At 70.4% G+C, this 24,120-nt stretch overlaps 1 protein-coding gene across 7 annotated transcripts in view; it reads left to right on the top strand.

Annotated features, from left to right (window-relative positions):
- The first annotated feature begins 5,857 nt into the window (after positions 1-5,857).
- The window catches only part of PKD2L1 (polycystin 2 like 1, transient receptor potential cation channel), a 31,068-nt gene continuing 12,805 nt past the window's right edge, over positions 5,858-24,120 (top strand). Inside the window, exons 1-8 of one of the 7 annotated variants that reach the window (XM_075934597.1) lie at positions 5,858-8,720; positions 11,872-11,967; positions 12,523-13,438; positions 15,089-15,202; positions 18,100-18,227; positions 19,093-19,346; positions 20,527-20,751; positions 23,306-23,534. In XM_075934597.1, coding sequence (XP_075790712.1) covers positions 13,144-13,438; positions 15,089-15,202; positions 18,100-18,227; positions 19,093-19,346; positions 20,527-20,751; positions 23,306-23,534 — 1,245 coding nt within the window. In that variant the 5' untranslated portion in view covers positions 5,858-8,720; positions 11,872-11,967; positions 12,523-13,143. Of the gene's footprint in view, positions 8,721-11,236; positions 11,968-12,522; positions 13,439-15,088; positions 15,203-18,099; positions 18,228-19,092; positions 19,347-20,526; positions 20,752-23,305; positions 23,535-24,120 lie in introns of those variants that run through there. The other 6 variants (XM_075934596.1, XM_075934601.1, XM_075934600.1 and 3 more) reach the window with 6 other exon arrangements.

A 24,120-nucleotide genomic window follows, 5' to 3' on the forward strand; every position in this document is an offset into this window, starting at 1 on the left:
CTGCTTTACAGGGCACAGTACCCAATGCATCCAGCCTGGTCCTGGTGCCTCTTTTCCCTGAGGCCCAGAGAGTTGAAGTGATTTGCCCCAGGCCACACACTGAGTCAGTGGCGGAACTGGCCTCAAACCCCAAAAGTTCCTGGCTTCCCTGTCTGCGGTTTCATGGCAATATTGACACTCAGTAACTGATCCGTTCTGCGAGCAGCACATCCCCATGCACACGCCAGGCACGTGCAGCGCTGGCTAAGCCCGGTCCGGCCAGCGCACCCCTTCCACCCTCACAAGCCAAGCCCCACAAAAGTCACAAGCTTCTTAAACACGCTGCCAGGCTGGGGGTGGCTTATGGCCTATCTGGGATGTGGAGGCTTCGGAGCAAACGGTTCCATTTCCCCGGTTTTCTCTGCAGCCACGAGGGCTCGAGACGGACTTTTCAATCAGAGCCGAGATGCTCCGGGACCGCGTGACTCCGGGAAAACACCAGCTCCGAGGAGATTGCCTGTCAAGTCACAGGAGTTTGGCTCCCGCCTCTGTCTCCCCACCTGAGTGCTCCCTCTGCAAGCCAGAGCGCCCTGGGTCCCACCGACCTCCTGGGCTCCCACCAGCCCCCCTCGCTCTGGCCGGAGCTGTTACCAGGGCGTCCCCTGCAGACACTGCCCCTCGCGGAGGCGGCCCGAGCAGACGCTGCCTGTGAAGGGCTCCCCAGCGCTGGTGCCGTCTCCCCCAGCCTGGCCTGGGGTGCAGCCCACGGCCCCCCTGGCAGGGAGACACGGGCTGGCTGAGGGGCGATGGATCGGGGGAGCCGCTCTGGCCAGGGGCCAGGCTCCCCCCGCCTGACAGCCCCACAGGTTATCAGAAAGGCCCTCGGCGCCTGCTCTCCCCTGGCTCATCCCAGGCCCCGCGGCTGCCTCCCCTCCCCCGCCGGCCTGGCGCCCAGCCCTGTGCTGGGAACAGAACAAGCACAGCCGCACAAGGGCGCATTGTGTCGCCGCGGTGCTGCTCTCGCCCGGGATGAGCTCAGCGCCCCGCCCGCGGCACAGCCCGGCTGCCTTCGCCTGGAGCCCGAGTCCCAGGGGAACAGGGCCCCTTTGTAGTGCCTGGCGCTGGCCAACCGGGGACCCAGCGCCGGCACCTCCCCAGCCCCAGCACGCGCACCGGGACAGCTCCCACCCGGACAGCCTCGGCCCCGCTGGGAACCCGCATGGCATGGACTGCGCCTGCCGGGGTCCCCAGCCGGAGAGCGCAGGCCCCAGGCCGGGCAGGGAGGGGAGCAGCCCCCAGGCGGGGCAGGGAGGGAGGGGAGCAGCCCCCAGGCCGGGCAGGGAGGGAGGGGAGCAGCCCCCAGGCGGGGCAGGGAGGAAGCAGCCCCCAGGCGGGGCAGGGAGGGGAGCAGCCCCCAGGCGGGGCAGGGAGGGGTGCAGGGGGAGCAGCCCCCAGGCGGGGCAGGGAGGGGTGCAGGGGGAGCAGCCCCCAGGCGGGGCAGGGAGGGAGGGGAGCAGCCCCCAGGTGGGGCAGGGAGGGAGGGGAGCAGCCCCCAGGCGGGGCAGGGAGGGAGGGGAGCAGCCCCCCAGGCGGGGCAGGGAGGGGAGCAGCCCCCAGGCCGGGCAGGGAGGGAGGGGAGCAGCCCCCCAGGCGGGGCAGGGAGGGGAGCAGCCCCCAGGCCGGGCAGGGAGGGAGGGGAGCAGCCCCCAGGCGGGGCAGGGAGGGGAGCAGCCCCCAGGCGGGGCAGGGAGGGAGGGAAGCAGCCCCCAGGCGGGGCAGGGAGGGGTGCAGGGGGAGCAGGCCCCAGGCCGGGCAGGGAGGGGAGCAGCCCCCAGGCGGGGCAGGGAGGGAGGGGAGCAGCCCCCAGGCCGGGCAGGGAGGGGAGCAGCCCCCAGGCGGGGCAGGGAGGGGTGCAGGGGGAGCAGCCCCCAGGCGGGGCAGGGAGGGAGGGGAGCAGCCCCCAGGTGGGGCAGGGAGGGAGGGGAGCAGCCCCCAGGCCGGGCAGGGAGGGAGGGGAGCAGCCCCCAGGCGGGGCAGGGAGGGGAGCAGCCCCCAGGCCAGGCAGGGAGGGAGGGGAGCAGCCCCCAGGCGGGGCAGGGAGGGGAGCAGCCCCCCAGGCGGGGCAGGGAGGGAGGGGAGCAGCCCCCCAGGCGGGGCAGGGAGGGAGGGGAGCAGCCCCCAGGCGGGGCAGGGAGGGGAGCAGCCCCCCAGGCGGGGCAGGGAGGGAGGGGAGCAGCCCCCCAGGCGGGGCAGGGAGGGAGGGGAGCAGCCCCCCAGGCGGGGCAGGAGGGGAGCAGCCCCCAGGCGGGGCAGGGAGGGAGGGAAGCAGCCCCCAGGCGGGGCAGGGAGGGGTGCAGGGGGAGCAGGCCCCAGGCGGGGCAGGCAGGGAGGGGAGCAGCCCCCAGGCGGGGCAGGGAGGGGAGCAGCCCCCAGGCGGGGCAGGGAGGGAGGGGAGCAGCCCCCCAGGCGGGGCAGGGAGGGGAGCAGCCCCCAGCGGGGCAGGGAGGGAGGGAAGCAGCCCCTAGGCGGGGCAGGCAGGGAGGGGAGCAGCCCCCAGGCGGGGCAGGGAGGGTGCAGGGGGAGCAGCCCCCAGGCGGGGCAGGAGGGAGGGGAGCAGCCCCCAGGCGGGGCAGGGAGGGGTGCAGGGGGAGCAGGCCCCAGGCGGGGCAGGGAGGGAGGGGAGCAGCCCCAGGCGGGGCAGGGAGGGAGGGGAGCAGCCCCCAGGCGGGGCAGGGGGTGGGGTGCAGGGGGAGCAGGCCCCAGGCGGGGGCAGGGAGGGAGGGGAGCAGCCCCCAGGCGGGGCAGGGAGGGAGGGGAGCAGCCCCCAGGCGGGGCAGGGAGGGGTGCAGGGGGAGCAGGCCCCAGGCGGGGCAGGGAGGGAGGGGAGCAGCCCCCAGGCGGGGCAGGGAGGGTGCAGGGGGAGCAGCCCCCAGGTGGGGCAGGGAGGGAGGGGAGCAGCCCCCAGCGGGGCAGGGAGGGGGAGCAGGGGAGCAGGCCCAGGCAGGGCAGGGAGGGAGGGGAGCAGCCCCCCAGGCGGGGCAGGGAGGGAGGGGAGCAGCCCCCAGGCGGGGCAGGGAGGGGTGCAGGGGGAGCAGGCCCCAGGCAGGGCAGGGAGGGAGGGGAGCAGCCCCCAGGCGGGGCAGGGAGGGGTGCAGGGGGAGCAGGCCCCAGGCAGGGCAGGGAGGGAGGGGAGCAGCCCCCAGGCGGGGCAGGGAGGGGAGCAGGGGGAGCAGGCCCCAGGCAGGGCAGGGAGGGAGGGGAGCAGCCCCCAGGCGGGGCAGGGAGGGGCGCAGGGGGGAGCAGCCCCCAGGCGGGGCAGGGAGGGGCGCAGGGGGAGCAGCGTGTTCCTAACTCCAGCCTGCCAAGGCGCGTTCGGGTGGGTCCCTGCTCGGCGCCCGCCCCGCCCTCCAGCGCCTGGAGAGGATGCCCTGGGGAGCTGGGCCCCGCCCCGCAGGGGTGGCAAGGGGGAGGGAAGCCCTGAGCCCCACGGGAAGGCAGGGCAGCTTAGCAAACGTGTTTCGTTTCTCACGCGCCGCCCAGGGGAGCCGCAGCCGAGGGCCTGGCAGGCCCGGGCGGGTGGGCGCGGAGGCAGCTGGTCTGGAGGCGGGCCCGGGCTCGCTGCAGCTCTGTGGCCACGCAGACGCCTGGGCGGGCCGGGGCTCTGCGAGCAGCTGGCTCCCAAGCACAGCGGGGTGTCAGCAGCCCTGCCTGGCATGTTAGAGCCTCTGCCCATCGCCTGATCCCTCCACGCACCCGGGAGCCGGCTCACACGCACCCTCCCCGTCCTGTGCACGGCACGAGAGGCAGAGAGCAGCAAAGGACTTGCCCAGGGCTGTAGGGAAAGTCAGGGTCACGGCCACGATTGCACCGTGGGGGTCCTGGCTTCCAGGCCTGCCAGGCCTCCGATAAGGGGGAAGCTTGGCCTGACAGGGTGGGGGGGCAGCCAATGCCCCTCAGCACTTCACAAACCACCCCCCCGCCCCCGTGTGCGAGTAAGGACTGCCACACGGGCACCACGGCCCAACCTTTCACAAGTACCTCTGAGTTTGAGTGCCCGGCTTCGGCCACCCCAGCCCTCGCGGCTGGGTCTAAGAGGTGACAAGGTCCGTGGGATCCGCCCTTCCTGCAGACCAGCCCACAGAATTAGAGGCACTCGTGAAAAGGTGAGCCTGGCTAATGCACGAGCAAGCGTGTGCAGTGGGGGTCCGCGGGGCTCCGTCCTGGGCCCAGGGCCATGCAACGCTGTCCTTCCCGGCGTGCGTGACGGGCGGCCCGCGGCTGGGGGGGCAGGGTTAACTCAAAGCGACGTGGCCAAAGCAGAGAATTGGTCTGAAACCAGCCCAGTGGGACTCAGCAAGTCGCGCACCAAGTGCTTCCCGGGGGGGTCGAATGCGCGGGCGGCGGAAGGGGGCTGGCGGGGCAGGTGCACCCTCCACACAGCCGGGGCCGAGAGGGGTGGACGAGGCAATGCCACGCGCACAGGCGTCCGTCAGCTCTCGGCTGCAGGCCTGGTGCCACGCTAGGGAGGATGGCCAAAGCGGAGCAAGTCAGGGCAGAGCAGAAATGACACCCCGGGCTGGAGACGTTGCCGCTGAGGAACAGCGAGAGGCAACGGACGCGCCCCGCTGGAGACGGACGCCGCGGGTATCGGAAGAGCTGGGAGACGGCTGCGAGCCCGTGTTCTCCGTGCCAGTGGCGCCAGAGGATGGAGCAAGAGGCAGACGTAGGCTGGCCCTGGGGACGACTGGGGCGACGGAACAGGTGCTCATTGCTGGTGCTGGAAACCCAGCCTGGGAGGGTGTAAAAGCCAGGCCTGGCACACAGAGCTGGGGTGGCCGTGGTGTGCTTGGGCCTGCCTCAGCATGGGACGGGGTGGCTTGGGGGACTCCCAGGGACCCTTGCAGACTTGCAAGCCAGTGGGCGAGCCCAGGAGCCCTGGGTTCCAGGCCTCTGTTCTAACCACTAGGCAACCTCCCTAAGAAAGACCCCCCAACCCTGGGTGCCGTTCATTCCTGGCGGGACTCCCCGGGCCTCGCCAAGGGTAGAGGTAGCTCAGCTGTGGCTGCAGCAGCCACCCCGCAGGGCGCGTCCCTCCTCCGTGGGACGTGCCCCACGCCTGACCCTCTCCAAGCGCTGCAGATGGCGAGTCTCCCAGCAGGCGGGGCGGGACTCGCATCCACCCCCCGGCCAAGTGCCTTGCACGAGGCGCGGAGGGGGCCGGAGCGCCTGGCTCCCGGGCCTGTGTTCGGTCACTAGAGCGCCGCAGCCCAGGCCCCGCGCTGGGGAGGGAGAGCTGCAAACGGAGCCGCCGGAGCAGGGCTGAGGGGAGCACGGCACCAGGGCTGGGCCGCCGGCCAGGGAAAGCGCAGCAGCAAAGGGCGCCCGAGCCCTGGTTATTGCCCGGCTCCCAGCGGGCAGCGCCCCGAGCCCTGGTTATTGCCCAGCTCCCGGCGGGCGGCGCCCGAGCCCTGGTTATTGCCCAGCTCCCGGCGGGCGAGGCGCCCGAGCTCTGGTCATTGCCCGGCTCCCAGCGGGCGGCGCCCGAGCCCTGGTTATTGCCCGGCTCCCGGCAGGCGGCGCCCGAGCCCTGGTTATTGCCCGGCTCCCGGCGGGCGAGCGCCCGAGCCCTGGTTATTGCCCAGCTCCCGGCGGGCAGCGCCCGAGCCCTGGTTATTGCCCGGCTCCCGGCGGGCGGGCGCCCGAGCCCTGGTTATTGCCCGGCTCCTGGTGGGGCGGCGCCCGAGGCCCTGGTTATTGCCCGGCTCCTGGTGGGCGGCGCCCCGAGCCCTGGTTATTGCCCGGCTCCTGGTGGGCGGCGCCCGAGCCCTGGTTATTGCCCGGCTCCTGGCGGGAGAGGCTCGCTAGCATGCCGGGGGCAACTGATTGATTGGAAGCTCCGTGGGGCAGGGCCCCTCTTGCCATGGATCTGCACGACACCAGGCACGTGGGGCCCTGGGGCTGGCGCTGGCCCTTTAAGGGAGGAGGCTGGAGCACCCTGACTGGCCAGCTGACCGCCCAGCCGGGTTAAGAGAGGGCAGCTGGGCTGGAGGCTGGGCTCAGCAGAGCTGGCCTAGTGACCCTGCCCAAGGAGAGCCTGAGTGGGGAGAGAACTGCCCAGGCCCAGGCCCAGGCCCAGGCCAGGCCCAGATGAGTGGGAGGCCGAGGCCCTGAGGGGCAGGGTGCCGTGCCCAGAAGCTGGGGGTGGGCTGGGGAGAGTGGACCCCCAGAGCAGGGGCAGGAGGGGTTGGGAGCTGGGCAGGAGGGGGCTGGGGCTGGGATTTGCAGGGCTCCCATTGACTCCCTAGGGGGATAGGGTAACCCCACCGCATCTCCCCACGCTGCGGGGATTTCAGGGGCGGCACCACAAGGGTTTGGGGGCAGCGCAGAATAAATTATGCCCTGAGGAGGGGGGCTTAGTATCAGGCACTTGCCTTGAGTGTGACGGGGAAACTGAGGCAGGGATGCCTGGCTGCTGCTGGTGGGGTGCCTGGTCACTCTGCTGGAGGGGGGAAGCCCAGAGAGCTGCCTGCGCTTGTCCCCTCGCTCCGAGACAGCTCATGCACTTTCCCTGCAGTGGGGCTCCCTGCTGAGGCTGGGGGGGAGCGCAGGGTGTGCACCCCACAGGCCATGGCTGCTGAGAGCTTAGCAGGGAGGTGCCTCCTCTGTATCCATGGGGCAGGGCCAGGGCAGCCCTTGGGGCCATGACAGTGGCAGGGCAGCGCTGCCCTTGTCCCAATGCCAGGGCTGGCCTGGGCATGGCTTGTGGCAAACCTGCCCCTCCCCTGCCCCCCTTTGGCTATCCCATTGCAGCCACCAGCTGTGGAACGGCCAGGGCAGCCAGCCGCAGGGCATGCCAAGGCCAGGGACCGGAGCCCCGTCCACCAGCACGTCCTCCAGACCCCGAGCCCCCACCAGCTCTGACAGAAGCATGGGAGCATCTGGACAAGCTGGAGAAATGGTGGGAGGTAAACGGGGTGAAGTTTATAAGGACCCATGCAAAGTGCTGCGCTCGGAGGAACAATCCGTGTCACCCAGAACGGGAGGCGGCTGTCTAGGCAGGAGTCCGGCAGAAAGGGATCCAGGGTCAGCGTGAACCACAAGCTGAATGAGTCAATAGTGTGACACTGTTGCAAAACCAGCAAACCTGGTTGTGGGCTGCGTGCTCAGGAGTGTGGCGAGCTCCGCTCTGCGCTGAGTGGGCGGCAGTGTCCAGTGCTGGGCACCCGTTTCAAGCAAGCTGGGGAGAAATTGGCGAGGGTCCAGAGAAGAGCAACAGGGATGATGAAAGGCCAGAGAACGGGAGCTAGGAGGGGAGGCTGAAGGAATCGTCTGGAAAGGAGAAGACAGAGGGGACAGAGCGGATCTAAAAGGTGTCACAAGGGGGAGGGAGAAAACTTGTCCCCCTTGGCCTCTGAGGACAGGACAAGGAGCAAGGGGCTGAAACTGCAGCCGGGGAGGTTGAGGTTGGACACTAGGGAAACGTCCTGCCTGTCGGGTGGTCACACGCGGGGGCCGTGGAGTCTCCGGCCCTGGAGACATTTCAAGCAGTCGGGGATGGTGGAGACGGGGCTGGGCCCTGCGGTGGGAGCAGGCGACTGGACTCAGTGCCTCTCGAGGGCCCTGCCGGGTCTGAATCTCTGGTTTGCATCAGCCTTGCAGCGTCCAGGCTGTCCTGCTGCGGCTCCTGGCCCCGCGGGGCTGGCAGCTTCCCGAGGCCTGGCAGCGCTGTGCTGAGACCCTGCGCGGCCCCCGCCCACTCTGCCCTTGCCGCCGGAGCAAAACGCCCAGCTGCCAAGGCGCCGCCGGACTGGGGCACCGCATTGCCCAGACTTCGTGGGGCCATAGGCAGCTGCCTGCGGTGTCGTGGGCTCCACAGCCAGCCCCAGCCCACAGCCCCGCCGCCCTGTGCACGGCACGAGAGGCAGAGAGCAGCAAAGTGACTTGCCCAGGGCTGTAGGGAAAGTCAGGGTCACGGCCATGAGACTGGGGCCTGGAACAAGCCCTCCCCTGCCCTGCTCCACCCTCTTTCTCCAAGCTCCCCCCCGCCCGACTGCTCCCTTCCCTCCAGCCCCAGGCTCCACAGGCCAGGGCTGGCTAGAACCGGGCTCCGGCTGAGTGGCCGTGCGGTGTGGTGTGACTGCCCCCTGATGGGGACGCCTGGCTGTGTTAAGCCAGGCAGCCCCGGGCTGGCTCAGTGCTCGGGGGGGAGGCCCTCATCACGGGGTCCTCCCGGCCGTGTGTAGCCCACCTCCCCGAGCGGCGGGACAGGTGCATCCTCCGTCAGCCTGGGGCTCGGCTCAGCCACTGCTCCCGCCGTGCTCCACGCCGCGAGCAGCGCAGCCAGAGGGGCCACGCGCCAGGTGCAGGCCAGGCCGTTCACTGCTGGGATCGGAGAGGGCAGCTGGGAGAGCCCGAGCAACCCTCTGCTGCCAGCGGGTCAGTGTTCTGGGCCCCAGGAAGCCTGTGCACTGAGCTCTTCCCCTGCTGGGGGGCAGGCAGCATCCCCCGCCAGTCTCGTGGGAGGCATGCAATGACCACGGGTGCAGCTAAGCACAGAGTCTGTGAATGCTCGCACGAGCGCACCGCCCGCTCGCACGAGCGCACCGCCTGCTCGCACGAGCGCACCGCCTGCTCGCACGAGCGCACCGCCCGCTCGCACGAGCGCAGCACAGTCAGAAGACTCTGACCCTGCAGGACCCCAAGAGACTCAGCGGCCGGCAGGTGCTCACAGGTGTGAGGAGGTGAGTAAAGGTTTGGCTGCTCTGCTGGGTACGATGTACGGATTGAGCTAGTGCTAGAGAGCCCAGGGTAGCCAGCGCCGGGGCAGAAGGCTGGGCCAGGCCTACGTTTGTCCTTTGGGAGCTCGCCTCAGCCCCCGGCTCTGCTGCACCCTGGCGGCTAGGCTGTCGTGGCTGGTGCGGGAGGGGCCCTGCCCCGAGCCACCCGGGACCCAGACCAGGATGGACTTTGTAGCTCCTGGGGCCCGTAGCACCACAGCAGCCTTGTGCGGCTGGGCCGACCTGTGCCTGGGGGAGCAGCGGGGGGGGGGGGGCAGCCTGGCACAGTGGCCCCAGCAGTGTTACCGAGCATGCTCAGTACAAGCCAAGCGGCGAATCGGCGGGGGGACGGGACAGACCCCCTATCCCCCCCGCCCCAAACGCACATCACGTCTTTCCAGGGGCTTGGCAGAGAGCTCAGCAGTAAGCCGGCCGGAGCCCCATGTCCAAGCCTATAGAAAAGACAGAAATCAGACCCCCGGCTCCAATGCTGGCGTGTTCTGACGTCTTGTGGCCCCTGGTTAGTCTGAAGGGAAGTTCTTGCTTTGTTCCCAGCTCTGCAGGGCGAGAGACACGCACACGCACACGCACACGCACACGCACATGCACACGCACACGCTCTGTCAGGACCACTCCTGGGCGCTCTCCACTTGGGGAGGGGAGGGTTTGGGTTGTGATGGGAACTGGACCCTGGTACGCCCAGGGCTTGGGGGAACAGCTGTGCTGGAGGAGATGAATCCATTGTGCCCAAAAGTGGGAGGCTGTGATGGGGCTGTGAGACCGTGCTGCTTTCATGGGTCAGCAGAGGGGAAACTGAGGCAGGCACACCTGTTCTGCTGTAGCCTGCCCAGGAGGGCGCTCAAGGAGGAGCCGTCAAAGGCAGGGCCTCTAATCCCCTGGAACACGCTAGTACTGTGGTGCGGGTCTCCGGCAGGCTGCTACATACAGCCCTGCCTTGCTAGCCTCCGGCTCAGCGGCGGGGGATGAAAGCTGCCTGCAGAAGTCAGGGCCGCTTCCTGCGGGGGAGCGCAGCCGAGGGGCTCGACCAGGGCGTGGGGTGCGGAGGAGGGGTCTGCAAAAACCAAAGCCACGAGAAATGACGCATTCGGGGCACGGAACGCCCGCTCCCCCTGCCCCCCCGCCGGGCTCCTGCAGGCATTGTGCAGCCAGCCGGCTGTGTGGCCAGATAGCTGTGCTGGGGGTGTCGCTCTTTGTGCGGCCCTGGGAGCTGCCAGGTGCCGGTGGCCGATACGCAGGCCCGGCTCCGCGGACAATGGGCCGTGCTGCCCGGCCGGCCGCGATAAGGCCTGTGCGAAAGGGCAGCAACAGGCGGGGGGCTGGCCTAGCGGGCGCTGCCAGGCCACACGCCCAGGGGGCAGCACCAAGCTGGCCCAGCGCCTGCTCGCCCTGCCAGGGGCACAGGGCTAAGCGCCCCAGGCTCTGGGCGAGGCCAGGAGGGAAAAGCTCCCCTCGCACCCCGGCAGAGTGGGGGCCCTGCCTAGTGGTGACTGCAGCCTGCTCCTGCCCCTTGGGAGCGGGGGGCCGGGGGCAGCCGGGTCGTGGTTCCTGCTCCGCTCCCTCGGGGCTCCCTGCGCCCCAGGCGGCCCCTTCCAGGCGCATCCCTGCAAACCCGCCGTGCCCTGCACAGCCAGGTCCACCCTGCCCGGCCCAGCCGCTGGGAGCCCCGGGATGGGTTAACCCTTCGGAGGCCGGCGTGCTGGGCAGTGTTTCTGTGGGGGGGGGGGCGGTCCGGTCCCAGGGGCGCACTGCAGGGGGGGGGGGCCGGTCCGGTCCCAGGGGCGCGCTGCAGGGGGGTGAGGCCGGTCCGGTCCCAGGGGCGCACTGCAGGGGGGGGCCGTGCCGGTCCCAGGGGCGCACTGCAGGGGGGGGCCGTGCCGGTCCCAGGGGCGCACTGCAGGGGGGGGCCGTGCCGGTCCCAGGGGCGCACTGCAGGGGGGGGCCGTGCCGGTCCCAGGGGCACACAGTGGAGTGGGGAGGCCGTGCCGGTCCCAGGGGCACGCTGCGGGGGGGGACCCGGTCCCAGGGGCGCGCTGCGGGGGGGGACCCAGTCCCAGGGGCGCGCTGCGGGGGGGGACCCAGTCCCAGGGGCGCGCTGCGGGGGGGGGACCCAGTCCCAGGGGCGCGCTGCGGGGGGGGCCGGTCCCAGGGGCGCGCTGCGGGGGGGGCCCGGTCCCAGGGGCGCCCCGCGGGGGGGGGCCGGTCCCAGGGGCGCCCCGCGGGGGGGGGCCGGTCCCAGGGGCGCGCCGCGGGGGGGGGGCCGGTCCCAGGGGCGCGCCGCAGGGGGGGGGGCCGGTCCCAGGGGCGCGCCGCGGGGGGGGCCCGGTCCCAGGGGCGCGCCGCGGGGGGGGGCCCGGTCGCAGGGGCGCGCCGCGGGGGGGGGGTCCGGTCCCAGGGGCGCGCTGCGGGGGGGGGGCCCGTGCCGGTCCCAGGGGCGCGCTGTGGGGGGGGGGCCGGTCCCAGGGGCGCGCTGCGGGGGGGTAATGCCTCTCCATGTCCCGGGGCTCCTTTCCACCTTCTTGCTTCAGTGAGCGAAACGTGCTCTGATCCCCCGGGTTTACTCTGGGGCATGCTAGTAGCTAGCGCCCGAGAGGCGAGGCCGGGCGCGGATCCGGGTTCGAACCCCAGCGCTGTGTCCAGACTTGCCTGGCCTTGAGCGGGTCTGTAACTCCATTCGTTTTGGTTTTTCTTCCTTTCAGTCACTGCTCTGGGGCAGAGGGGGCAGGTGCCGACTGCCCCGGGGAGAGGGGACAGCCCCAGCCCCTCTCCTGCAGCACCCTGGGGCCAGGGGAGAAGCTCCTCTCCGTGGCTGCTGCAGCGCCAGCAGGCACAGCCAGGGGCGGGGCACATGTCCCCCAGCTGGGGCAGGTCCCGGTTCGTCTGCCCCCTGCGCTCCCCAGCCAGCGGGAGGGATGCAGCAAACTGGGTACTTGCCCCCGGGGACTAGCCAGCAAGGTTCCCATACGAATCGGGGGGAGGGAGTTTTAGCCCCTCCGCCCCCCCAAAGGAGGATGCTCAGGGCTGGGGCGGTCCCAGAGGAGGGGCACCAGCAGCCGGCCCCTTTCATCTGTCTGGTGAGCCTGTCTCTGTTCTGTAGGGTGTTGAGAACCAGTCCCATTCCCGGCACGTCCCATTGTCCTGGCACAACCCACCCTTGCCCTTGCTGGTAAGAGGGAGCTGCCTGCTGTGTTCGGTGGGTATGCAAGTGCACGGGAGGCTTCCCGGGGCAGCAGCTGGGCCGTTGGCCCACGGGGGGTGCCCTGCCGGGGGCAGCTCTGCCCTTGCCGGCTTTCTCAGCTGCACAGCGTGGGGGGTAACGCGCCGGGGGGCTGATCCAGAGATCAAACCGCCCAGGTTGCTTTGTCAGCAGCGAGCCGGGTGCCTGGGGCAGGAGGGGCAGCGCTCCTTTCATGTCCCTAACATCACCGGCTAATGGCCCATCAGGCCGCCGCGCCTGCCAATAAATCGATGCTGCACTTTCGGGCGCGCTTTGAGCCGCTTCCGCTGGGGGAGGGCCGGGGCGACGGGCCTCGGCCTGCTCTGTGTGGCTCCCAGCCGCAGCCCGCACGTTTGGGACTGGTCAGCCCAGGCTTTGACGCTGCAAGCTGGGCTCGCGGTGTCCCGGGTGGGGGGTGGCGCTGCCCCGCCGGACTAGTGCATCCCCACTGGGGCTGCTGCCCGAGGGCCGACTGCAGGAGCAGAGGCGCATCCGAGCTCTGCACTGGGCCAACAAAGCTTTCTCCTGCAGGTCGGGCCTGGGGCGCAAACACACCGTCGCCGAGACCTGCACCACAGCGGGGCCGAGCCTAGTCCCAGGGCCTGTGCAGCCTGCTCTACGGGCTCTCGGACCGCACCGCCACGAGGCCCCGGAGGCTGACACACGGGGGCCCGGCCCCGACAGCTCGCTGAGCATTGGAAACTCCACAGATCTCCATGGTCGCTGCTCCCTGCCCCGCCCCTCGGGGCTCCTTCCTGGCCCCGTCTGCCCCGGAGCCCCTCGAAGCTCCCGGCCCCTGCCGCGCTGCCCGGATCACCGGAAAGCACCAGGTGCTCGGCTGGGCCGCCGGCAGCCGGAGGTGCCCTGGTACCTCCCCAGCCTCCAGCTCCCGCAGTGAGAGCCGGTCCCTGGCAGCGTCTCTCCCGGCCGGACGGGGAGGGGCAGCCCCCGACGGCAGCTGCGCTCCCAGAGTAGCCCTGCAGCCGCTCCCCCCGGGCTGCGCCGCCCTCGGAGCCAGGCCACCGGCCGCGAGTATAAAAGGGAGGGAGAGAGAGCCTGCGTGCATCCGTCTCAGCCCCTGGCACACGGCTCCCTGCCTCCCACAGCCCCCAGCCGACGCACTGAGAGCCCAGCGCTCCCCGGGGAGACGCCATGAGCTCCTCCCGGCTGAACAACCGCGCCGAGAGCCACTTCCGAGCCCAGGAGGAGCACGAGCTGGACGCCCTGGGGAAGAGAGCCTGGGACAACCCTGGCTACACCGGCTCCCCCGCCGCCTCCCTGAAGATCCGAGCCATCTACAACCCCAAGGCCATTGTGGAGAACCCCTACGAGAGCGTGGAGCCGCCGGGGGACCCCCTTCCCTACCCGCGGGAGAGGCGAGAGGCTGAGGGCGGGACCAAGCGACCCTGGGCCAGGTGCTGTCTCCACGTCTTCAAAGGCATCCGAGGTAAAACCTGCGGCTCCGGTCTGGGGTTTATAAACCTGCGGGAGGCGCAGCCCAGCCTGGATGCACTGCGGAACCTGGGCGGCTGCTCCCTCCGGCGAGGCTGGGGCAGCTCCAGGGACAGGAGCCCGGAGTCCTGTTCCCGCCTTCGGCCTCACCTGGGAGGGAGCCATTGCCCCATTTCACAGATGGGAACACTGAGGCGCTAAGGGGCTCGGGCAGTGAGTGGAGGAGGGGTCAGCACGTCCGCTAGCGAGACGCTGTAACGCGGGAAGCTGCAAAGCCCCCGCCCCACTAGTGGCTGTGCCTGGGATCCCTGTGTGGCCGGGCTCTGGGGGAAGAGTGCTGCGGGGGCTGGTGGCCGGGCCGGGGAGGCGAGTGTTCGGTCTGGCAGGGGCTGGCTGGAAGAGGGAGGGGCGACCAGAAACACGGATTCAGGCTGTGTCGGGGGCAGGCCCAGCAGCAGCTGTAGCCGACGGCAGAGTCTCGGCTTGAGAAACGGACCCCAGGCTGCAGGATGCATTAACCCACGGGGCAACCCCCCTGGCCACGCCAGCTAGTCGGGGTCCCCGCTGCCGCCCGGTGCCACGGCGCCCGTTGCAGCGTGCGGGTGCGACTCATGGCACGGGCGCCCGGGCACCGACCCCCAGCGAGCTGCGGGAGCTGCACTGGACTCAGCCCCTCCGCTTCCTGCGACGGGGCAGCCCCAGGCTGTGGGGCTCTGGGGGGGTCGGGCATCACCATGCTGTGACGGCGCGTTGGGGGTCCCCCGTCTCCTGCACCCCGAAATGGCACAAACAGACTCCACAAGCCAGTAGAATGGAGGTTGTTTATTGCTCCTCCAGGATACAGCACAGCACAGATGGAATCTGGTTACAGGAACTGGGGCTAAGAGGCCTCAGTGCCCCCTTGAGATGGGGGGATCCCCGCCCCCTCCCCAGTTCCTTCTACCCTGCTTTCCAGCCAGGAACTAACTCCCCTCTTCCAGCCCTGCCCCCCAGCCAGGGCAGCATCCACCTTCCTTTGTTCCTCTCCATGGGGGTCAGCTGGCCAAACCAGTCGGGATCCCCTTTGCATAGTGACTCACCGCTTGTCTGCTCGGTGGTGCTACAGACAGCAGCCAGGGAGTTAGCAGGTTACCCCCGCTACGTCACACATGCCCAGGGGCCTGGGGGTCTCGGAGGCGCAGGGAGGCCCCTGCTGACCCTGGAGCACCTGGCCTGGATGGCCAGTGTCCTCACATAGCCAGGGTGGCTGCCTGCCAGCTGTTCCTCCCCCACCTGGCCAGTCACTGCGCACCCATGGCCCAGCCCGGGGCAGGCTGGAGCAGGCAGAGGGACTCCATGGGCCTGGTGGAGGCCGGTGGGGTGGCCGGGGGGCACAGCTGAGGCGGGGGTGGTGCAGACGGGCGCGGTTACTGGCGGGCGGGGGGACCAGACAGACGTGTCCCGCTGGAGCAGGGGATGCTGCCAGCATGGGTGGCAGGCTTGTGTGATGGCCTTCTTCACCCTCCGCCCCTTGAGCTAATGGAGCAGCCCCCTCAGCTGGCGCCTATAGTAGACTCTTGTCCTTTTCTGCGGGCCCTGCCTCAGCGAGGCTGGGATGCCAGCAGCCCCTCCCTCCGTCGACCTGGCGCTGCTCTGTGGCCCGCAGGTCTCTGGGGGACGACACTGACGGAGAACATGGCTGGCGACCGGGAGCTGTACGTGAAGACCACGCTGCGGGAGCTGCTGGTCTACGTCGTCTTCCTGGTGGACATCTGCCTCCGTGAGTAGCCGTGCGGGGTGGGGCTGTGCTTGGCAGGGCCCCCCGGCAGGGCTGCAGGACAGCGCGGCACACTGGCCGGCTCGCGCGCCACGGGCAGCAGCTTATCGACTGGAGGAAAGTGCTCGGATGCGCTAATCGGCTGATCAAAGCCAGGCCCGGGAGCCGCAGCGCAGCCTCCACTGGGCTGTCCGGCCCACGCTCAGCGCGGCGACCCCCAGGGATTGCGGCGGGGGAGGAAACACTTTTGGGTTCAAAACAAAAAGCCGCGTTTTTAAAAGCTCCCGGTTAGGGGCTCCCCACTCAGCTGTTCACAGACACTGGGGGCAAATGGAAAATGTTCCGTTTCCCTGGGGTGGGGGGAGGGCACCTTTGCCCAGCTGGGGGGTGAGTCTCTGGGATCCCCTGGCCCCGGCGGCTCTGAGACAGGTGCCGCCTGCCCAGCTCCCTGCAAGGGGGAGCCAAGGTGCTGGGGAGGGCTCAGGGCTCTGCCCTTCGAAGGGCCGAGACCCACATCCCCATTTGGCCTCTGCAGCAGCAGCGCTTGCTTGGGTCTCTGGACGGCGCCTGATGCCCTGGCTGAGTCCAGACAGCAAATGGAGGGCAGACCCCCCCCCACGTCCCGGGGGAGAGACCCCCCCCCCACGTCCCAGAGGAGACCTCCCCCCCCACGTCCCGGGGGAGAGACCCCCCCCCCACGTCCCAGAGGAGACCTCCCCCACCACGTCCCAGGGGAGAGACCCCCCCCCACGTCCCGGGGGAGAGACCTCCCCCCCCCCCACATCCCAGAGGAGACCTCCCCCCCATGTCCCAGGGGAGAGACCCCCCCCCACGTCCCAGAGGAGACCTCCCCCCCCACGTCCCGGGGGAGAGACCCCCCCCACGTCCCGGGGGAGAGACCTCCCCCCCCCCCACGTCCCAGAGGAGACCTCCCCCCCCATGTCCCAGGGGAGAGACCCCCCCCCCACGTCCCAGAGGAGACCTCCCCCCCCACGTCCCGGGGGAGAGACCTCCCCCCCCACGTCCCGGGGGAGACCTCCCCCCCACGTCCCAGGGGAGACCTCCCCCCCCACGTCCCAGGGGAGACCCCTGCATGTCCCGGGGGAGAGTCCCGCACAAGATAAGCAGAAGGGAACAGCTCCTGCGTGCGTCTCCCCTGCCCCCGTCCACACACCCGGCTTGCCCGGGGCGTTCAGCCCAAGCTGACTGCCCCAGCCGGGCTCTGGGCTTAAGAGCGCAGGGGTGCTTTCCTTGGCAGCGTGCACGCCGTGGCCATGCTCTAGTCCTCCCCTCGGCGCCGTCCCGCACTGCCCTGCAGCCCCGCCACGTTCTCCCACGATTCCCTGGGACAGAGCCGGAGCGCTCAGCCGCGCAGCCACGCCAGGGCTGTGCGCACACACGTGCCGGCGACTCACCCCGGGGACAGGGTGTCCGGGGGCCCACGCCAGCCCTGCTGAAGGGCACGTGGCCCTGAGACGTCAGACCAGCCCCCTGCTCTGGGGGCCTCGGCGTGGGCTGCTTTGAGCCCGCCTGGCGGACGTCAGGCCGCGCCGGGGGGGGGGGGGGGGCGGGAGAGCGCTGGGCTGGCAGCTCGCATTGTCCTGGGGGACGATTTAGTGCGGCTCTGTCCCGAAGCCGCCCGGGCTTTGTGTGGGCAGAACAATGGCTGTTTGCTCGGCGAAGGCTCATTGTTATCTGCACGGCGCACCTGTGCGTTGCCTGGCGCAGCGGCTTGTATTTCATGCCCCCTGGCAGGCCGGCTGCGCACGGGGCGGCTAGCGCTCAGGCACTCGGGGGGCGGGGTCTGCCGGGCGGGGCGCGAGCGTGTCCCCGCGAAGGCCAGCGCCCTGCTGAGTGAGCTTCCCACCCAGGCAAGGCCCTCAGGGGCCTCCGGTCCAGAGTGGGGCCCCCAGCCACGCCCGGCGCAGGGGCCACAGGGTGGGCCACAGGGTGACCCTCTGGCCGGGAGGTGCGGCGAGGTCGTGATCCCAGCGTGGGCTGCCTCCGGCACGGCTCTCAGGCTGTCGCAGGGGCCACAGCTGTGCCGAGTGGGCCACGAGAGGCCCAGGGCCACGGCTGAGAGCAGCCACGGTGCCTGGCCCGAGGCCTGTGGGAGAGAGCCACTGGACCAGCCGCGTGCATGGCCGGGCGTCTCGGCGCTCCTGGCTCTGAGGGCTTGAGCAGATGGAGCCCAGGGAGGGAGTTCGAGGCAGGTTCCTGCAGGCTGTGACGGCGCGTCGGGGACCCCCCGACCCTGCCCCCCATAGCAGCGAGATGAGACCCCGCCGGCCAGTAGAACGGGGGTTAATGCGTCTCCAGGACACAGCCCAGCACAGACGGGATGAGGACATAAGGAGTCGGGGGCTGGCAGCCCTAGACCCCTTGGGGCAGGGTGCACAGCCCCCCCCCCCCCGAACTCCTCTCTTCACGTCCTCCCAGCCAGAAACTGCCCAGCTCCCAGGCCCTGCCCCCAGCCAGGCGGCCGATCCGCCTCCCTCCCCTTGTCTCTCCCCCTGGGAAGAGCCTTGTTACCCGCTCAGGCTGGGCCTGGGTGTCTGGGCCAATCCGCGTGTGGGTGAGTCGGTGGGAATTGCACAGCCCAGCGCAGGGGCCCCGGGTCACAGAGCAGACAGCCCCTCTCCCCCCCTCCCCCGTCACACTGGCTCCTGCTCGGCTCCCCCGGGGCTCCCACACCTCCGCCCCGTGATCCCAGGACAGTAAAAGCGACGCTGCCAGCCCAAGCTCCAAGGGTTTCAGCCCCAAGCGGGTGGCCCATAGCCAGAGTCCTGGGACCCGGGGCTCAGGCCTCAGCTAGTCCAAGCCAGCCCCAGACTGGTGTCTGAGAACCGCTGGTCTCCAGCATTCCTGTGCCGGGAACAGCCCCTCTCTCTGCTCCCCAGTGACGTACGGCATGACCAGCACCAATGCCTATTACTACACCAAGGTGATGTCCGACCTGTTCCTGCACACCCCCTCCGACAGCGGCGTCTCCTTCCAGTCCATCAGCAGCATGGCTGAGTTCTGGGCGGTGAGTACAGCAGGCAGGGCTGAAGCCACGTAGCCCCACCCCGGGCGGCCCGCGGGGCCTTGCTCCCTTTGCTTCCGCCTGTGCCCGGCTCCTCTGGCTGCCCGCTTGAGTTCCCGGCCTGTAGGGACGTCCTTTGACGGGCTCTTTGGGTCCGGGGGTGACTCCCGGGCCTGGGGCGTTGAGAGGCCCCATTGCGCCGGGCGCTGGACAAGGCAGGCCCACGCTGGGAGGCAGGAATTGTGCTTATGCCCATTTCACAGAACCCCTGGGCAAAGAGGCTCCCCTGAGTCCTGCAGCAAATCCTGGCAGAGCCGGGCCCGGGGCCCGCCGGGCATGAACAAGCAGCGTGTTCTGATATCGGTGTGACAGCCTCCTGCGGCACCCTAATCCTCCTGGGAACAGCAGGCCCAGCCCCAGGCAGGCGGCGTGGGAGCTCCCTGGGGTGCTAGTCCCGGCTGATTTCACCAGAGCCGTGGCTAAGGGTGGGACAGGTGCACAGGAGCCTTTGGGCTGCTACTGAAGAACGCGCTGAGCAGTGCTCGTGCGAGTGCTCGTGCAAATGCTCGTGCGACCCCCCGCCCCGTGCAGCTCAGACAGCTAGGAACAGCGTGCCAAGAGCTGCTTTGTCTGTCTCTGCCAGCAGCAGCCTGCAACCAGCCGGGGCTTGGCTTTCGCCTGCTGCCCCTGCATGGTTTACCTTCCCCTGCCACCCTCCCCGCGCCCAAAGGACCCCCCCCCGCCACCGGGCAGCCGGGCCCCTCCTTAGCAATGGGGCAAGGCCGGCTGAGCCTGGCTGCAGCCTCCAGGGAAGACCCCCGCCCAGGGCATCCCCTCAGCCAAGGGCCTGCCGCCTCTTGCTCCGCAGTACACCCAAGGCCCGCTGCTGGACAGCCTCTACTGGACCAAGTGGTACAACAACGAGTCGCTGGCGCACAGCGCCCAGTCCTACATCTACTACGAGAACCTGCTGCTGGGCGTGCCGCGCCTGCGCCAGCTGAAGGTGCAGAACAACTCCTGCGTGGTGCACGACACCTTCAAGGCGGACATTGCCGGCTGCTACGACGCCTACGCCCAGGACAAGGAGGAGCGGGTCCCCTTTGGGCTCCTCAACGGGACTGCGTAAGTGCCCTGGGCGCCCCCAGGGCCGTGGCCAGCGTCTGCGGGAACAGGGGGAAGGCTAGTCCCGGGGTGAGCAGATGGGGGGGCTGCAGAACTCCCCCCGCCTCCTGCCGGGGGCTCGGCCACGCCCAGCAGAGCTGGTGTCTGTTCGCGTGGCTGGCGACCCGGCCCTGGGGGGAAGAGTTTGCACCAGGCCCAACGCGCCAGCCTTGGGAGCCTGTTTTCAGCCCAGCCCCAGGTGCTAGGGCCGTTGGGCTACCAGCCGCCTGCCGTTGGACCTGGGCCCACGCTGGAGGCAGGCACTGGAACGTGGAGCTGCGACCCGCGGTCCGCAGTGCGAGAGGCCAGCTCGGGGGGGCTTGGGCCCCCCGGCGAGGAGACGCCTCTCCGAACGCTCGGGCTGGCTTCAGGCTGGGGGAGCCACGCAATGGAGCCAGGAGGCAGCCGCTGAGCGAGCGCTCGCAGGGCACTTCCAAGACACGGGGGCCGGACAGTTTGGGGAGTTTCCATCCTGCCGGCAGCAGGTGCAAGGTTTGCTCGGCTGGCGCAGGGCCAGACACAGCTAAAGCCGCAGTCGCTGGGGCTTTGGAAGCAGGGTGAGCACAACCAGCGAAGAGGCATTAAAGGGAACTGTCTAAGGGGAGGGGCTGGGCAGTGTTCGCTGGACGCCGGGAGCTTGGCAGAGCGCCCACAGCCGGCAGCCTGCGTTTCTCTTGGTGGTGCACATCCGCACGTGCATTATAACAAAATGTATTCTGCACATGGATGGAAACAATGGCGGGAACGTCGGTCGGGGGAGGGCTAGCTTGTGACCTGCAGGAGGAGTCTGCCACGCACACTGGACAGCCTTGGGTGGCCCTGCTGGAGGCTTAGCTCTGCCCCGCGCCCGTGCCGGAGATGGACAGCCCCCCCACATGGGACATGCGCATCGGCGGTGGGCTGGGCTGGGCCCGGTCTCTCTAGTGCCGTAGTTCTGCCTGGCGCAGGCCTTGGCTAGAGAATCTCTCTGCTGCGGTGGGGCTCGGCCCTGGGAGCGGCCACAGGCCTGGTGGCGAGGCCTCGTCACTGGAGACACCACGTGGCAGCCCCAGTCCTGGAGCCAACACTCCTCCGTGGCAGGGCAGAAGGAGACAGGCTTCGTCCCAGGCCCGAGTCACTGCCGTGGGCTCTCCCTGGGCAGGTGGCGGTACCACTCGGAGCAGGAGCTGGGCGGCTCGTCCCACTGGGGCCGATTGACCAGCTACAGCGGGGGGGGCTACTACATCGACCTCAAGCTGACCCGGGAGGAGAGTGCCGACGCCCTGCAAGTCCTGAAGGACAATCTGTGGCTGGACCGTGGCACCCGCGTGGTCTTCACCGACTTCTCCGTGTACAACGCCAACATCAACCTGTTCTGCGTACTCAGGTAGGCGGCATGGCCTGCCCGACCCCTGTGCGGCCACGCCCCCCCCCATGGTGCACTCAGCGTGGCCTGCCCGACCCCTGTGCGGCCACGCCCCCCCATGGTGCACTCAGCGTGGCCTGCCCGACCCCTGAGCGGCCACGCCCCCCCATGGTGCACTCAGCGTGGCCTGCCCGACCCCTGTGCGGCCACGCCCCCCCCATGGTGCACTCAGCGTGGCCTGCCCGACCCCTGTGCGGCCACGCCCCCCCCATGGTGCACTCAGCGTGGCCTGCCCGACCCCTGTGCGGCCACGCCCCCCCCATGGTGCACTCAGCGTGGCCTGCCCGACCCCTGTGCGGCCACGCCCCCCCCCATGGTGCACTCAGCGTGGCCTGCCCGACCCCTGTGCGGCCACGCCCCCCCCCCCCATGGTGCACTCAGCGTGGCCTGCCCGACCCCTGTGCGGCCACGCCCCCCCCCATGGTGCACTCAGCGTGGCCTGCCCGACCCCTGTGCAGCCACGCCCCCCCATGGTGCACTCAGCGTGGCCTGCCCGACCCCTGTGCGGCCACGCCCCCCCCCAGTGCACTCAGCGTGGCCTGCCCGACCCCTGTGCGGCCACGCCCCCCCCATGGTGCACTCAGCCTGGCCTGCCCGACCCCTGTGCGGCCACGCCCCCCCCCATGGTGCACTCAGCGTGGCCTGCCCGACCCCTGTGCGGCCACGCCCCCCCCGGTGCACTTAGCGTGGCCTGCCCGACCCCTGTGCGGCCACGCCCCCCCCCCATGGTGCACTCAGCCTGGCCTGCCCGACCCCTGTGCGGCCACGCCCCCCCCCATGGTGCACTCAGCCTGGCCTGCCCGACCCCTGTGCGGCCACGCCCCCCCCATGGTGCACTCAGCGTGGCCTGCCCGACCCCTGTGCGGCCACGCCCCCCCATGGTGCACTCAGCCTGGCCTGCCCGACCCCTGTGCGGCCACGCCCCCCCCCCATAGTGCACTCAGCGTGGCCTGCCCGACTCCTGTGCGGCCACGCCCCCCCCATGGTGCACTCAGCCTGGCCTGCCCGACCCCTGTGCGGCCACGCCCCCCCCGTGGTGCACTCAGCGTGGCCTGCCCGGCCCCTGTGCGGCCACACACCCCCCATGGTGCACTCAGCCTGGCCTGCCCGACCCCTGTGCGGCCACGCCCCCCCCCATGGTGCACTCAGCCTGGCCTGCCCGACCCCTGTGCGGCCACGCCCCCCCTCATGGTGCACTCAGCATGGCCTGCCTGACCCCTGTGCGGCCACGCCCCCCCCCCATGGTGCACTCAGCGTGGCCTGCCCGACCCCTGTGCGGCCACGCCCCTCCCCCCAGGGTGCACTCAGCCCGGCCTGCCCGACCCCTGTGCGGCCACGCCCCTCCCCCCAGGGTGCACTCAGCCCTGCCTGCCCGACCCCTGTGCGGCCACGCCCCCCCCCCCCATGGTGCACTCAGCCTGGCCTGCCCGACCCCTGTGCGGCCACGCCCCCCCCCCATGGTGCACTCAGCGTGGCCTGCCCGACCCCTGTGCAGCCACGCCCCCCCACGGCACACTCAGCCTGGCCCCCTGGTGTCCCCCCATGGCGCACTCAGCCTGGCATGCCTGGCCCCCGCGTGGCCCTTCCCATGGCGCACACAGACTGGCTGACCTGGCCCCCATGTGTCCCTCCGTGGTGCACTCAGCCTGGCCTGCCTGGCCCCCATGTGGCCCCCGCAGTGCACTCAGCCCCTGACTGGCCTCAGCGCCCTGCCCTGGTGATCTCAGCCCGGCGCCCCATTGGGGCGGCCCTGGCTGTCCTCACAGACTTGCCCCCAGCCTGTAAGGAGCTGTTTGGCGGGCGGGATGAGAACCCAGGCACCTCTAGCCAGAGGGGACGGGGGAGTGAGCTCTGACTTTGGAGGAGGGGTGAATCTCCGACCAGAGCCACGTTGCCCTGGTGCCAGCCACGGCCCGATTCCAGCACTAGAGAGCGGCGGCGGGTCCCTGTGAGCACAGTGCATCACGGCGGCCATGCCCGGGGCATGCCGATTTGCGTGCGAAGGGGAGCCTCGCACGCTGGCACGGAGCTCAGCTGGGGCAGGGCTCCCGGGTCAGCAGTGGCTAGCCAGGCTGTTACGCAGACGAAAAGTGGACACCACCCAGATCAACTCCTGTGACATTCCCCAGGCCCACTTCCTCCCCCGGCCCGCAGCTCCGCGTTGCCTCTCAGAGGCCCTGCTGAGACTGGGCGCTGCTGTGCAAGGCGCTGTACGTCCCACAGCAGCGGAGCAGTTTTGCAAGGGGAGGGCGTGAGGGAAATCAGTGAGACCCCAGCCCTGCGTCCCCTTGCGGCGCTGACAGCCTGTCGGCGGCCACCACCCGCCTAATAAGGAGCCTTCGCTGTCCCGTGAGAACACGGCGTCTCGCTGGTCCCGTCTGCCTGCCACGGGGGGAGTGCTTGGCTCTCCCGTGACCGGGGGCCGCTGAGGCTCGGGGCTCCCTCCCCTTTGGAGGCCTCGCACTAACGTGCAACACTCTCCCCCGCTCCCGGGCGTTTCCTTCTCCCCGCCCAGGCTGGTGGTTGAATTTCCCGCCACCGGCGGCGCAATCCCCTCCTGGCAAATCCGCACGGTGAAGCTCATCCGCTACGTCAGCACCTGGGACTTCTTCATCGTGGCCTGCGAGGTCGTCTTCTGCGTCTTCATCTTCTACTACGTGGTGGAGGAGGGCCTGGAGCTGCGCATCCACCGCCTGCAGTACTTCGCCAGCGTCTGGAACGTCCTGGACGTGGTGGTCATCCTGGTGAGGGGCGGGGCCTGGGCCGCGCTGGGGGCGAGAGGGAGACGGCGGCAGGCGCTACGGCCGTGACTTGTGCACGCCTGAGTGCTTGGCTGGGGAGGGGTGTGACGGCGCCTCGGGGCTCCCCCGACCCTGCACCCCCGGACAGCAAGAACTGGCTCCGCCGGCCGGTGCAACGGGGTTTATTGCTTCTCCGGGGCACAGCCCAGCACGGACGTGAGGTGGCTGCAGGAGTCAGGGGCTGGCAGCCTCAGAGCCTTGGGGTGGGGTCCACTGGCCCCTGAACCCCCAGCATCCAGCTTAGTCTCCTCTCTGCATGCCCGTCTCCGCCTCCCTCCCTTTCTCTCCCCTGGGAAGAGCCTTGTTACCCGCTCAGGCTGGGCCTGGGTGTCTGGGCCAATCCACGTGTGGGGGAGTCGGTGGGAATCGCAGCCCAGCGCAGGGGCCCCGGGTCACAGAGCAGACAGCCCCCCCCCCCCCCCCACGGCACACGGGGCTAACCCAGAGCCTTGTTACCCGCTCAGGCTGGGCCTGGGTGTCTGGGCCAGTCCGCGTGTGGGGGAGTCGGTGGGAATCGCACAGCCCAGCG

The sequence above is a fragment of the Pelodiscus sinensis genome, chromosome 8, assembly GCF_049634645.1.
Source record: "Pelodiscus sinensis isolate JC-2024 chromosome 8, ASM4963464v1, whole genome shotgun sequence".
NCBI lineage: Eukaryota > Metazoa > Chordata > Testudines > Trionychidae > Pelodiscus > Pelodiscus sinensis.